This window comes from Ursus americanus, chromosome 12 (genome assembly GCF_024610735.1).
Source record: "Ursus americanus isolate L20-20 chromosome 12, mUrsAme1.1.p, whole genome shotgun sequence".
Classification (NCBI taxonomy): Eukaryota; Metazoa; Chordata; class Mammalia; order Carnivora; family Ursidae; genus Ursus; species Ursus americanus.
In genome coordinates this window covers 4,633,255-4,645,983 of record NC_142138.1, presented here as the reverse complement: position 1 = coordinate 4,645,983, position 12,729 = coordinate 4,633,255, and the positions used below count along the sequence as shown (strand labels likewise).

At 42.2% G+C, this 12,729-nt stretch overlaps 1 protein-coding gene across 7 annotated transcripts in view; it reads right to left on the bottom strand.

The window, feature by feature from the left end:
• The window catches only part of MAST2 (microtubule associated serine/threonine kinase 2), a 204,516-nt gene that overhangs the window by 30,786 nt on the left and 161,001 nt on the right, over positions 1-12,729 (bottom strand). For 6 of the 7 annotated variants that reach the window (XM_087865856.1, XM_045799660.2, XM_045799666.2 and 3 more), the window contains 4 exons: positions 6,302-6,377; positions 5,076-5,096; positions 3,239-3,317; positions 886-1,040 (listed from right to left, as the gene is read on the bottom strand). In XM_087865856.1, the coding sequence (XP_087721982.1) occupies positions 886-1,040; positions 3,239-3,317; positions 5,076-5,096; positions 6,302-6,377 (331 nt within the window). The remainder of the gene's footprint in view (positions 1-885; positions 1,041-3,238; positions 3,318-5,075; positions 5,097-6,301; positions 6,378-12,729) is intronic. The other variant, XM_045799663.2, reaches the window with a different exon arrangement.

Here is a 12,729-nt window from a genome sequence, read left to right as displayed (position 1 = left end):
CACTCCACAAAAGCTTGTTTTTGATCCTTTGCACCACAGTCCCAGTGATCACCTTCATCAGTCTCTGAACTGGAACCAGTCTTTGTGGACTGGCTCAGCTTACTCCCTGATACTCAGAGTAGCAACATTACCTGAGGGAATTCTGCGTGGAAGGCCCTGCTCCCACCCCAACCACACTAGCCAATTAATTATTTCCCGGGGCTCTGGAAAACTGACCTCAGTCATAAATGCTGTGCCCATTTTTATTTCCACCCTCTTCCTTAATCTGGAATTTTGGCATAATTTTACCAGCTAATGCCAAAGAAAAGAGCTAATTAATCGAAGGAATTCACAGATAAATCGGTTGCTGAGGTTTATTTGGTTTGATGAGCCCAGGTGATTCAGGGAAATGAGTGAGATTCAGATGGCCTTTCATTCTGCTTCTGAAATGGGCTTCTTCCCCAGGTCAGCCACAAGAGTCGTCAGCAGCACCTTTGTTAGCTGGCTTAGTTTGTATACCCTGGGCCTGTGGGTTCTGCAGCCAGGTAACTATCAGAATGGATGATACTATTACTCTCCTTTTACTAAATGGAGTTTAAAGTATATTTCCACTGCTAACTACCTTCAAAGGGAAAAAGAGAGGGACCACTTGACAGCATCATCAGGTATGCTTCAGCGTCACTGGCCTTGGCTCATATGAACTGAACCCAGGGTCGGCAACCTATGGCCCACAGACCAAATCTGGCCCGCTGCCAGTCTTTGTAAATAAAGTTTACAGAGTGTCTGTGGTTGCTTCCACACTACAACAGCAGAGCGAAGTAGTTGCCACAGAGACTGTATGGCATACGAAGCCATACAAGCTGAGCTCCACAGGTCCTGGGGTAGTGGGCAGACAGCAGCCCTCACCTGAGGCTGCGAGAGCGGGGCCGCATGGCAGGGGACTGCCGTCCCTCCTCATCTGGTACACTCTCTGTGCTGAAATGCTTCGTCAAAAAGTGCAGCTCATCGGCTGTGGGCTGGAAGGGCAACTGGTGCAGCTTTTCCTGTGAGGAACACGATGACTAGAGGGAAAAACATTAACAAGCAGCATTACAGACACGTCGAAGGGCGGTCCAGACACAGAGAAGACTCCCCAGTCAATGCAAACCCAAAGGTAACCCAGAGCTGGCCTTCTTGGCCTTGCACCTTTTAGCCTCCATTGTGCACGGTTCCCCTCTCTACTCTTTCTGAGCCTTCAGGCCTGAGGAAGCCAAGATACTAGGAGCCTTCGTGAGTCTGGCAGGCAGTTGGACCCAGGCACTCACAAGGTGTGGGAGCTCCGCAGCTACCGAGGGAACCTCTTTTGGTGGCAAAAGTCAGATTCTTCTGCATGGATGTTTTGCCCTCAGTGAAGCTTTTGGCTAGTTGGAATGGCAAGTAATTAATAAATCATGCTTCCTGGCTTAAGGAATTTTCCCAGGTATACGCAGCCTACAAATGAGTCCCTGTAAGTTTTCCCTTCCGCAACGTAGGAGAACTCGGTAATGTTTCCTCTCGGCTGTTACCCAAATGACAACTGGCATGGCTGAGGCTAGGAAGGCTGTGACCAGACTGTAGGGACACGAGTAGGCGAGAAAAATCTGTCAGGGAAGAAAATCACTTTCAGATCTGGAACCCAAAGATTAGACCTGACCTGAAAATGACTAAGAACTGCAAACATGGCCCAATGACTGAGATTCCAGACAAGAGCCTGCTGCCAACCACAACAGACCCTGTGAGGGAGCGAGCTGTGCTCCTGCAGGCATTCCACAGAGACGGCGACCACGGTGACAGCCCGGTACCGCACCAGAACCCGCTTTCCTGACAAGGCTGGCTAAGACAGCAGGCAGGTCTAACATGTTTGGCTGTTTCTGTTCATCAACTGATGAAGAATCTGGGGTTTAAATACCCGAATCCATTTAAGAGTCAAAGCTGCAGCACCGTACTAAGAAAACTCTCTTGCCACAAGTAAGTCTCAATACCAAGTGAGAAATCAAATTTTTTTTTCTTTTTTTGGGGGGGGGGCAAACAGTACAGGCTTCTGTCATGGAATGCTATAATACGTGAAGCTGTAAACAGCTCGGGGGAGGTCTCCACAGGGCTCTGTCTTGGCCACATTCTGGGAAATGGTTTGCATAGAAGCTGTAAAAAGTATCTTCACCTAATTGCCACTGACAGGAAGTAAAATTGGTATTTTAAGTATCCCAATAAAATAAGCAGCAGCCATGGGTTGAGTCTATTAAAATTTATTGAACAGGTATATATCATATACGTATATATATATATGACTCTTGCCTTAGGTCTAAAAAGTCACCTGTCTGGGTCAAGGATTATAGGGAAGCGGTATTTACCAGCAAAAGATCCTAAGCTTAACTGCCACTAAAAGACCAATGAGATCTTTGGATTATTTATGAGTTATATCTAGGCCAAGGGAGGAAATAACACTCCTACCTGCTTGGGGGTCACAAATGTCAACAAGCTGCCCTGGGAAGACCTGAAGAACGGTGGAGGATACGGGGAATGGGCCACCCTGCTGCCCGACCCAGCCTGCAAAGCCTACAGACTTACTGTTTGGCTCTTTACAGAAAGAGTTTGCCAGCCTTGTCATTCTGGCTTCAATTAAAACTTGCTCAATGATGAAGACTCATTTTACGGTCAATTGTGCATAGCAGCAATTAGGACATCTGTTGTGTTTTAGGCTAAAACCTTCTCTTAAAAAACATAACTAGAAGTTTTAGAGACAGGCCCAGCTTTTTTGCTGATACACATCAAACCTGAATATCAAATAACAATCATCCTTGCCCCCCCTTTTTTTTTTTTTGAAAGAAAAAGGTGAAAGAGGAGAAAGAGGGCCCATCAAGCCTTTGGGACATGGGAGGGGTTATCTGCTCTTGGTTGCAGTTCTAGAAGTAAGGTGAGGAAGCAGGGGAACCATGTTTAGGATTGTCTGGCAAAGCAAAAGTCCACCCTCACGCCCTCCTCTGACTCTACTTGGAAAAACTGATGCTCAGAGAGCATACTGGTTAGTTCTTTCCAAAGGTGTTTAATGTTTATATCCAGCTACGGCTGTTACGGGTCACCACCGCCCCACTCAGCCTCTTCTCCAAACAACCTCTCTGAGTTTGGCTTTGGAGAACAAATTGAGAACCATGTTGCAACACCATAGGGATAGGCAGCAATCATCTGCAAGGAAGTATCTCCTTGGGGTAAAGGAGGCAAAGCCATAGATTTGGCTACTTACTGAGACAGTAGAGCTAGGAGTGTTGGTTCCATAGCCTGAAGAAGGCAAAGAGGCCAAAGACCAGCGCCGTCCATCAGTCCTATATAAGATTAAGAACATTAGGCAGTTTCTACAGGACCCCACCCTGATCCCTGGACCTGCCTGTCTTTCCATCAGCACTGTTTGGGGCAGCTTGTTCACTGGCAGGCTCTTCCTTGTCTCTAGACAGTACTGCTTGGTCTAGTACACGCTTTCACGTCTCTCTCCTACATGAGGCCTATGGTCGTGTGTTTTCCACTGCAAAGACAAACATCTCTAACTAAAAAGGAGCCTGTGACTTGGAATAAGAACATCTGTTATACAAGACTGTGGTTCTGAAATAAAAGTCTTCATACTCTCAATGTATTCACATTTATTTATTTATGTAACATATTCACTTTTAGAGAAGCAATGACAGAGGACTCCAGCTAAAGGCATCACTGCAAGGACAGAACTGCCACTGAAATGCAGCTATTCCTTTTTTTGAAGGCCCTTTGTCTTTCCCAGGCCACTGGATTGACGAGGAAGAAGTGGACCACCATCTGGGTCTGAGTATGAATCAATCATTGGCCAACAGTCCAAGGTTACCTAAGATCCATTAGGACCCATTAAACCAGTCTTTGAGATTGTTTGTAAAGAGTGGCAGTAACCTCATGAAGAAAGAGCCAGGTGGCATACCCTTGGCTGTATATAAGATTTTGGAGCAGGTATCCTGCTGCTCTTGAGAGCATGCACCCCAAAGTTCTCATCACAGAGAACCAGTTATTTGCTTTGCTGTGCAGGAGAAAGATCAAGCAGGAATCTGGTTTGAAGCTTTTATTACATGGGTAAATGATTCTTTCCTGGACTATGGGATGTGCTGTAACACAAGTGTTTTCTCTGGTGAAGCATGGGGGTATAGCCTGCTCTGGTTGAAGCGGGGGAAATTTCTTTGCTGCTACCACGGAACTTCAGAACATTAGCAATGGAGGACCTTTAGAATTTAAATACCCTCAATCTTCAGAGAAAACACTACGGCCCAGGGATTTGGGTGATTTAGTCCAGGCTTCACAGTTAAGGGAGGTGGAGAGAGGCAGGCAGAGGAAGGAGAAAAAAGAGGACTCAATCTTTCCAGGGCTTCCCCTTTTGAAGCACTCCTCCCCGCTCCCACCATTACTGAGCAGCTTTTCCTACTAGACTCTGCAAGGGGATAGCCCAGGGTTCCATGCTACATGCACCTGATTCAAACTTCATGCCACCCAGGCAGCTAGCTCTGCTGGAACCTAGTCTCTGAGGCAAAGAAACGTCCCGGAGGCTGCTCAAACATGATGTTCACTCTGACCTGTCTTGTTGGGTCCTGGGAGCTCTATACAAGAAAGCAAGTCCCAAACCCTTGTCAAATAGACTTTTTCACAAATTATCTACAGTCTTTAGAAAGAAATGGAAACCAACTGCAGAGCAGCCATTTTTCTGTAATATGAAGAGCAAGGGCTACCACAGTCAGAAAGAAATGCAACTATAGGATGCCTCCATTTCCTCTGCCTGGTCATCTCACTGGGTGACTGAGGAAATTTGTGGGAATGAGGGTGACTTGTCCCTACGCTCAGAAACTTGGAACTATTCAGAAATTCCCGCCTCTAAGTATATGCACTCTGAGCCTTGGTTCCAGCAGGGGGTTCCCTTAGGGCCTCTTTGCTAGATATTGAAGGCCAAATGTTCATACCCACAGTCAGAGAAGACTCATCACAACCAGTTCTCACCAAGCACAACACCACAAACCATATTGTCTGGCCATGCATAGCAGTTTCCCAGCCCCTCTCCCCATCATGTCCACTATTACCTGTCTGCTCTGTGGCCATGGCTGTAGTGAAAAGACATATATTATAGTGAGAATCAAATGGAACCAGAGAGACTGATCTGTTTGACCCCTGACATTTGGTCACACTTGGCAGGGGCAAACTTTCTGTTTAGGAATGTGTATATGTTTGAAGTGAAATTGTAGGATTGATGGATCTATCCTTAGCATTTTGTTAAATCTGTTTTGTGTGATATTCTAAACCCATGTGATCCTATAAGGTCAAGCCTGACCTCAGTAACCTAGCAAACACAATCCCTGAGTACCCTGTTCGGCAGGGTTGAAGTCCTCTTCCCCACCCCTACAATACCTAGCTGCTTTTCCTACTGTCTTGTTAAGAGGACAGCCCAGCGTTCCATGTTCCACACACATGACTCAAACTTCATGCTACCTAGCACAGGCCTGTTTGGATTGTAATACCAGGCCCCCAAATCCCGTAGCCGATCCGACTCCTATAGCCCTGACAATGAGGCGGACACGAGGGCACAAATGGAACATGCTATTCCTTCTGCCTACAATGGCCTACCCCCATGTCCTCACTTTCAACATGGCAGGCTCACTCTTATCCTTCAGGTCTTAGCTTAAAGTCAATCCCCTTCCGGGAGGCCTTACATGACCACCCCGTATAGATCCTCCAGCCCCATTCCCTTCCTATGCTTTCATGCAGCATCATGTCCTTTCACTTCATGGTGCCAATCACAATTTACAACTATAAACGCTTGCCTGTTCATTATTCTTCCCCATCACTCATTCAACCAAAAAGTACTGAGTAAGTGCTTACTATACACCAGGAGACACAGCTTTCAAATATTAAGGAATCTCTATTAAAGGCACTTTTATTCTGGTTGAGGAGTAAGAGTAAAACCTTGGGTCTCCCTGGGGTGAGAGGCCATTTTCTCATTGATCACACTAGGAGTATAATGTTTTTGAACATACCCTCAGGAAACCAGGGACTCGTGCTTAGGATTGTAAAAATAAATCCACTTCTTATATCTACTTGCCTATTCAAACATCTAAAGGCAAATATCTAGGGCATCTAGAAAGCAAAATCAGAACAAGATGAGGAAAGCAGGGAAGGAATGCTGATGGCTAGTGGCCCAAGGTAACACACTGGAAAGGCAGAGCCTCAAAGGAGGGAGCTAACATCTAACTGACATTCGCGCAAATGCCACACACACAGTCATCACAGAGGAGGCTTTCTGTCAACTTACCTGCGGGCAGGGACAAAGGAAAAGTGAGCAGGTGCATTTGGAGAAAAATTCCGGGGGCTGTCCAAAGGACTGTTACCTGTGGGGGGGAAAGGAAAAGAAACCCTCTGCGAAGTCTGTTTCTGAGGAGGACTGAGGCAACCTTTAGGGAAGAACTCTCCCCCTAGCATTGGCAATTAGCACGCAAGTGGCTATGTTTTCAGGCCCACCCTGTCAGTTTAATGATTCTCTCTTCGTAAAAGTTTGATAGCCCAGAGGTTTCTCCCTTGTTCCCAAGTTGCCTGTAACCATCTATGTCTCTCAGACATCCATTCTAGTTACAGCAGCAATTTGCCAATTTCCTGCCCTCCTTGGAACACCTGAGGCTCCAATATGCCTAGTCAGGTTAACCCAACTTTCCAAAGACTTGAAGAACTCAATTGGTGCAGATGCTTAAACATTTCTTGAAAGGCAACAGGACTCCTTCCTGGTCTAAAAGTCTCCCGGACATATATCTCTGCACACTGCATCCAAGGCTAATCCAGAAATATGCATGCTTAAGAGAAACTCAAGTTCGCTGCTGGGGACTTAGGATAGCAGCATTCCTTAAAAGAGACCAAACACAAGTCCCCCAAGTCTGCCAAGCAATGTCAACCTCCTCATGGTATAGGAATTACCTCCATTCCCTTATTAGTTTTCACATGTTCCCTGTAACTTGCTAACATACAGCACAGAAAGTTCGAATAAAACTTTGCTTACCTTCGCACTAGTCACAATAGTTCTTGAACCTAAGACTGCCATACTTCTCTGGCCTAACTTCCAGCTGGGGGTTAGTATTTAGAAGCTCCTAGCTGGCAGAAGCTGTCAATGTGTCTCTACCCAAAGGGCCATGTCAAAGTATGCACGATGCTACACGATGTGCTGACCTCTCTGCCAATCTCTGTCCACCTCCCCACTTCTGTACTCACTTCCCCACACAGCACACCTCTGTATCACTGACATAAAGGCATTCTTAGGGTGCCTGGATGGCTCAGTCAGTGGAGTGTGCAACTCTCGATCTCAGGGTTGTGGGTTCAGGCCCCACATTGGGCATACAGGTTACTTAAAAATAAAATCTTTTAAAAATAATAATAAATAAAAAAATAAAGCCATTCTCTACGAGAAAACTAATTAGGAGGAGGCATTTTCAGCTTCCACTTATCCCCTTGACTGGGAGCCTCAGTGAGGTGCACAGCCTTATGTACCAGGTCTGCTCTCGACCTAGTACCAACTCTGGGTTTCCCATGCTCTGTGTCTAGGACTATCTCTTATGATCTATTCCTACCTCCTGGCTAGCACAGGCTATCAGGGCGTGAGAGAAATGATCTGCAGTAGTTGTTTCCTTAGCCAGGACTTGATAGGTATCAGGCCTCCTCAGAATCATCAAAGCCTTTAAAAAATTTTTTATTCTTTTAAAATAGTGTCATCTCCAAAATTAACAAATACCCTCAGTTTGATCCTTGAGTGTAAAGCTAGATGTCCTTTGTTGGTTCCCCGAACTACTCAGCTAAAACCTTAAAGAAATACCAGAACATGGGTATCCTACAAACAATGACTGCCCTTCCAAGGACCAGGTGTGGTGCAGGTTATAGGACAGAACACAAAGAATCTTCCAGGTGCTAACAGTAATGCTAAGGATTCAAAGAACATACATATGTCAAAAATAACTAACACTAAGAGGGGGAAAAAAACCCTGCAAATCATCACCACCACCACCACCACCACTACCATCATCATCAGAGCATCACTAAGCTATGAGACAATTTCAAGCAGCCTAATAATCCTTAAAAGAAGAGAGCGTGAGGGATAGAGAAAACACAGTTGAAGAAATGATATCCAAGAATCTCCAAGAACCCTTGTCATGAGAAAGATGAAGGAAACGACACCAAAGCACATTATAATCAATTTGCTCAAAACACATGATAAAAAGAAAAATCTTAAAAAACAGGTGGGTGGTGGGTGGGAAAGACATGTTATATACAGAGGAACAAAGATAAGAATTCTAGCAGATTTCTTATTGAAAACAATGTAAGAATAAAACAGAGCAATATCTTTTAATTATGGGAAGAAAAACAAATCTTACCAACCCAGAATTCTATACCAAGCTACTGTGTAATAAAGAATCTGGTGGCTTTTGTCTCAGTTCCTGGGAATGAGCCTCTAAATCCTTGGAATTTCCCAAGTGATAGGAGTGTCTTTGTTATTCATGGTGGGGCCTGATAGTTTATGCAAATGAGATGACTCAGGATGGTGGCTGGTCAATTCAGAAAGACCAACAATGTGGTTAGAGGGTCAGTGCTCTAAGCCATTTGATATCAGTCTGACCTCCAGGGAATGGAGGGGGAACTAGAGACTGAGTTTTAATCACATATTCAATGAGTCCATCAATCATGCCTACATGATGAAACCCCAATAAACATTCTGGACACCAAAACTTCGGTGAGCTTCCTGGCTATTACTCTGCATATTGCTGCACGTCAGTGTGCTGGAAGGGTGACGGATCCAGACATCATGGGGAGAAGACACCAAAGCTTCCTATGTGGGGCCATCCCAGACCTCATTTTATGAGTCTCTTTTGTGGACTAGTTCTTATTTAGCTATAATAAAACTCTATTTGTAAGTATAATACTTTCCTGAGTTCTGTGAGTCATTCTACTGAAATACTGAACCTGAAGAGGTAGTGGGAAACTCTGAATTTACATCCAGTTGGTCAGAATTATGGTGGCCTGGGTAACCTAAGCCTGCAGTTGGGTGTCTAAAGTAATGGCAATTTTGTGGAGGACTATGTCCAAAACCTGTTAAGTATGGCTTACTTCTGGGTAGTTCTAAAAGTCATTGTACCAGTAAAAATGTTTTTAAAAAACAAGATGAAATAAATATCTTCTCAGATTTAAAAAAAAAAAAATCCTCAAGAACACCAGACTGCACTGCAATTAAAAAAAAAAAAAAAAAAGCTCTTTAGGCAGAAAGAAAAAGATACCAAGTGGAAATACGGATCTACACAAAAGAATGAAGAGCACTAGAAAAGCTAACTGCATGGGAAAACAAAGATTTTTTTTGTTATTTCAATCTCTTTAAGAATAATAACTATTTAAACAAAAATAATAATAAGGTGGTGTGGGATTTAAAACATATGAGAATAAAAAGTTTGAAAACAACATCAGGTTGAAAGAGGGAAAATGGAATGGTATTATTCTTATACTATCTGTGAAGAGGTATAATATGAAAAGATATATATGGCACATGCCAATGCAACTACTAGGCAGCAGTTATAGCTCATAAGCCAGTAAAAGATATAAAGTGGAATAAAAACCATTCAACCCTAAAGAAAGAAGAAAAAGAGCAAAAGAAAAAAAAACAGTTGGAACAATTAGAAAACAAATAGAAAGATGACAGATTCAAATCAAACCATATTAACAACAGTAAATGTAAAAGTCTGAAAGCCCCAATTAAAAGGCAGAGATTGTCAGACTGAATTAAAAAGAAGACCCTATTAAAGAAACTGAATCCATATTAATAAGCTTTGAAAAAAGAAAACATCAATTTCATATGTCATACTGATAAATTCTATCAAACACTTAAAGAAAAACTGGTACCTCTGCAATTTCTTCCAATAGAAGTGCAAAGAACACTGCCTAAACTCACTGTACAAGGCCAGTACTACCCTAATACAGAAACCAGAGAAGAACATTCCTACAAGAAAACTAAAGACCAGTATCTCTTATGGATATAGTTGTAAAAATTCTCAAGACATTAGAAATATAAAATTTTACAATATATAAAAAATTACATACCACAATCAAGTGCAATTTACTCTAGGTATGCAAGATTGATCTGACATTTGAAAATCAACTAATATAGTCCAGAACAATAGACTAAAGAGGAAAAACCATATAATTGTATGAATTGATTCTGAAAAGGTATTTGACAAAAATCTAAAACCCATTCCTGATAAAACTCTCAGCAAACCAGGAATAGAGAGGAACTTCCTCAACTTGATCAAGAACATCTACAGAAGACATACCGCTGACACTAGACTTAATGGTGAGAAAGAGGATGCTTTCCCTTTACGAGTGGGAACGAGGCAAAAATGTCCCCTCTCACCATCCTATTTAACTCATACTGAACATCCTAGTCAGTACGATACGATTTTTTTGGAAATTTTATTTATTTGAGAGCGCATGCACGCACGAGCCGGCACTGGGGGGCAGAGGGAGAGGGAATCTGAAGCAAACTCCAAGCTGAGCGTGGAGCCCCACCTGGGGCTCAATCTAACAACCACGAAATCATGACCTGAGCCAAAACCAACAGTCAGATGATTAACCGACTAAGCCACCCAGGTGCCCTGCAATAAGATTTTTTTTTCTTAAAGAAAATAAAGGTAAATACATTGGGAAGGAATAAATAAAACTATCTTTGTTTGCGGATGACAGGATTGTCTTTGTAGAGATTAAAGAATTAAATCAAAGAATCAGAGAAGAATCAAAGAAGAAGAATTGAATGGAAGAATTAAAGAACTGAAGAAGGAAAACAAAAAGAAGTAAGCAAAAAGTCACTGCTGGAACTAATAAGCAAATACAGCAAAGTCACAGGATACAAGGCTAATACACAAGTCAATTGCTTTCCTTTATACCAGCAATGAACAATTGGTATTTGAAATTAAAAACAATACACAGGGGGCGCCTAGGTGTTACAGTTGGTTAAACATCTGATTTCAGCTCAGCTCATGATCTCAGGGTCCTGGGATCCAGCCCCATGTCAGGCCCCCTGCTCAGTGGGGAGTCTGCTTGTCCCTCTGCCCCTCACCCAGCTCGTGCTCTCTCTCAAAAAAATAAATCTGTAAAAAAATACACAACTAACTTTAGCATAAAAACAAAATATTTATGTATAAATCTAGCAAAATATACATACTATTTGTAAGCTGTAAACTATAACGATGAAAAATCAAAGATCTAAATAAACGAAGTACTGCATGTTCATGGACTGGAAGATTCAACATTGCTAAGATGTCAATTCTTCCCAACTTGATCTACAGATTCAACGCAACTTCAATCAAAATCTCAGCAAGCTCGTCTGTGGATACCTGACAAATGGATTCTGAAGTTTATATGGAAAGGTAAAACAACCAGAAAAGTAGCACAATACTGAAGAACAAAGTTGGAGGACTGACATTATATGACTTCAAACTCATTATAAAGCTCAACATCAATAGTCAGAGAAATGCAAATCAAAACCACAATGAGATATTACCTCACACCAGTCAGAATGGCTAAAATTAACAACACAAGAAACAACAGATGTTGGCAACGATATTGGGGGGAAAAAAATCCTCATGCACTGTTGGTGGGAATGCAAACTGGTCCAGCCACTGGAAAACAGTATGGAGGTTCCTCAAAAAATTAAAAATAGAATTACCATGATCCAGCAATATTGGGTATTTACCCAAAGAATACAAAAACACTAATTTGAAAAGATATATGCACCCCTATGTTGGTTGTAGCATTATTTATAATAGCCAAAATATGGAGGCAACCCAAATGCCATCCACCAAGAAATGAGTGGATAAAGATGTGGTATATATGCACAAAGGAATATTACTCAGCCATAAAAAAGAATGAAATCTTGCCATCAGCAACAATATGAATGAATCTAGGGAGTATAATGTTAGATGAAATAATCAGTCAGAGAAAGATAAATACCATATGATTTCACTCATATGAGGAACTTAAGAAACTAACCAAACAAAGAAAAACAGAGACAAACAAAAAGAGAGACTCTTAAATATAGAGAATAAACTGTTGGTTACCAGGGGGGAGGTGAGTGGGATGATGGGTGAAACAGGTGAAGCGGGTTGAAGAGAACACTTACTGTGATGAACACTGAGTAATGTACAGAATTATTGAATTACTATATTACATACCTGAAACTAATATGACGCTGTATGTCAATTATACTGGAATTTAAAAACTCACTATAAAGCTATAGCGGGATCAAGACAATATGGTATTGGTGAAAGAACAGACACATAGATCAATAAAACAGAACAGAGCATTCAGAAACAGACAAACACAACTGTAGGCAATTGATATATGACAAAAGAGCACAGGCAGTTCAAAGGAGAAAGGATAGTCTTTTCAATGAATGGTGCTGGAACAACTGGACATCTATATGCAAACAAAGGCACCTAGACACAACCTTTCACAAAAATTAACTCAACATTGATACATCTGCCTAAATGTAAAACACAAAACTTCTAGAAGATAACACAGAAAATCAAGGTGACCTTGGCTTTGGTGATAACAGTTAAGATATGAAACCAAAAGCACAATCAATGAAAAAAAAAGTGGACTGCATGAAAAGTAAAAACTTCTGCTCTGCAAAAGACACTACTAAGAGAGGGGTGCTTGGGTGGC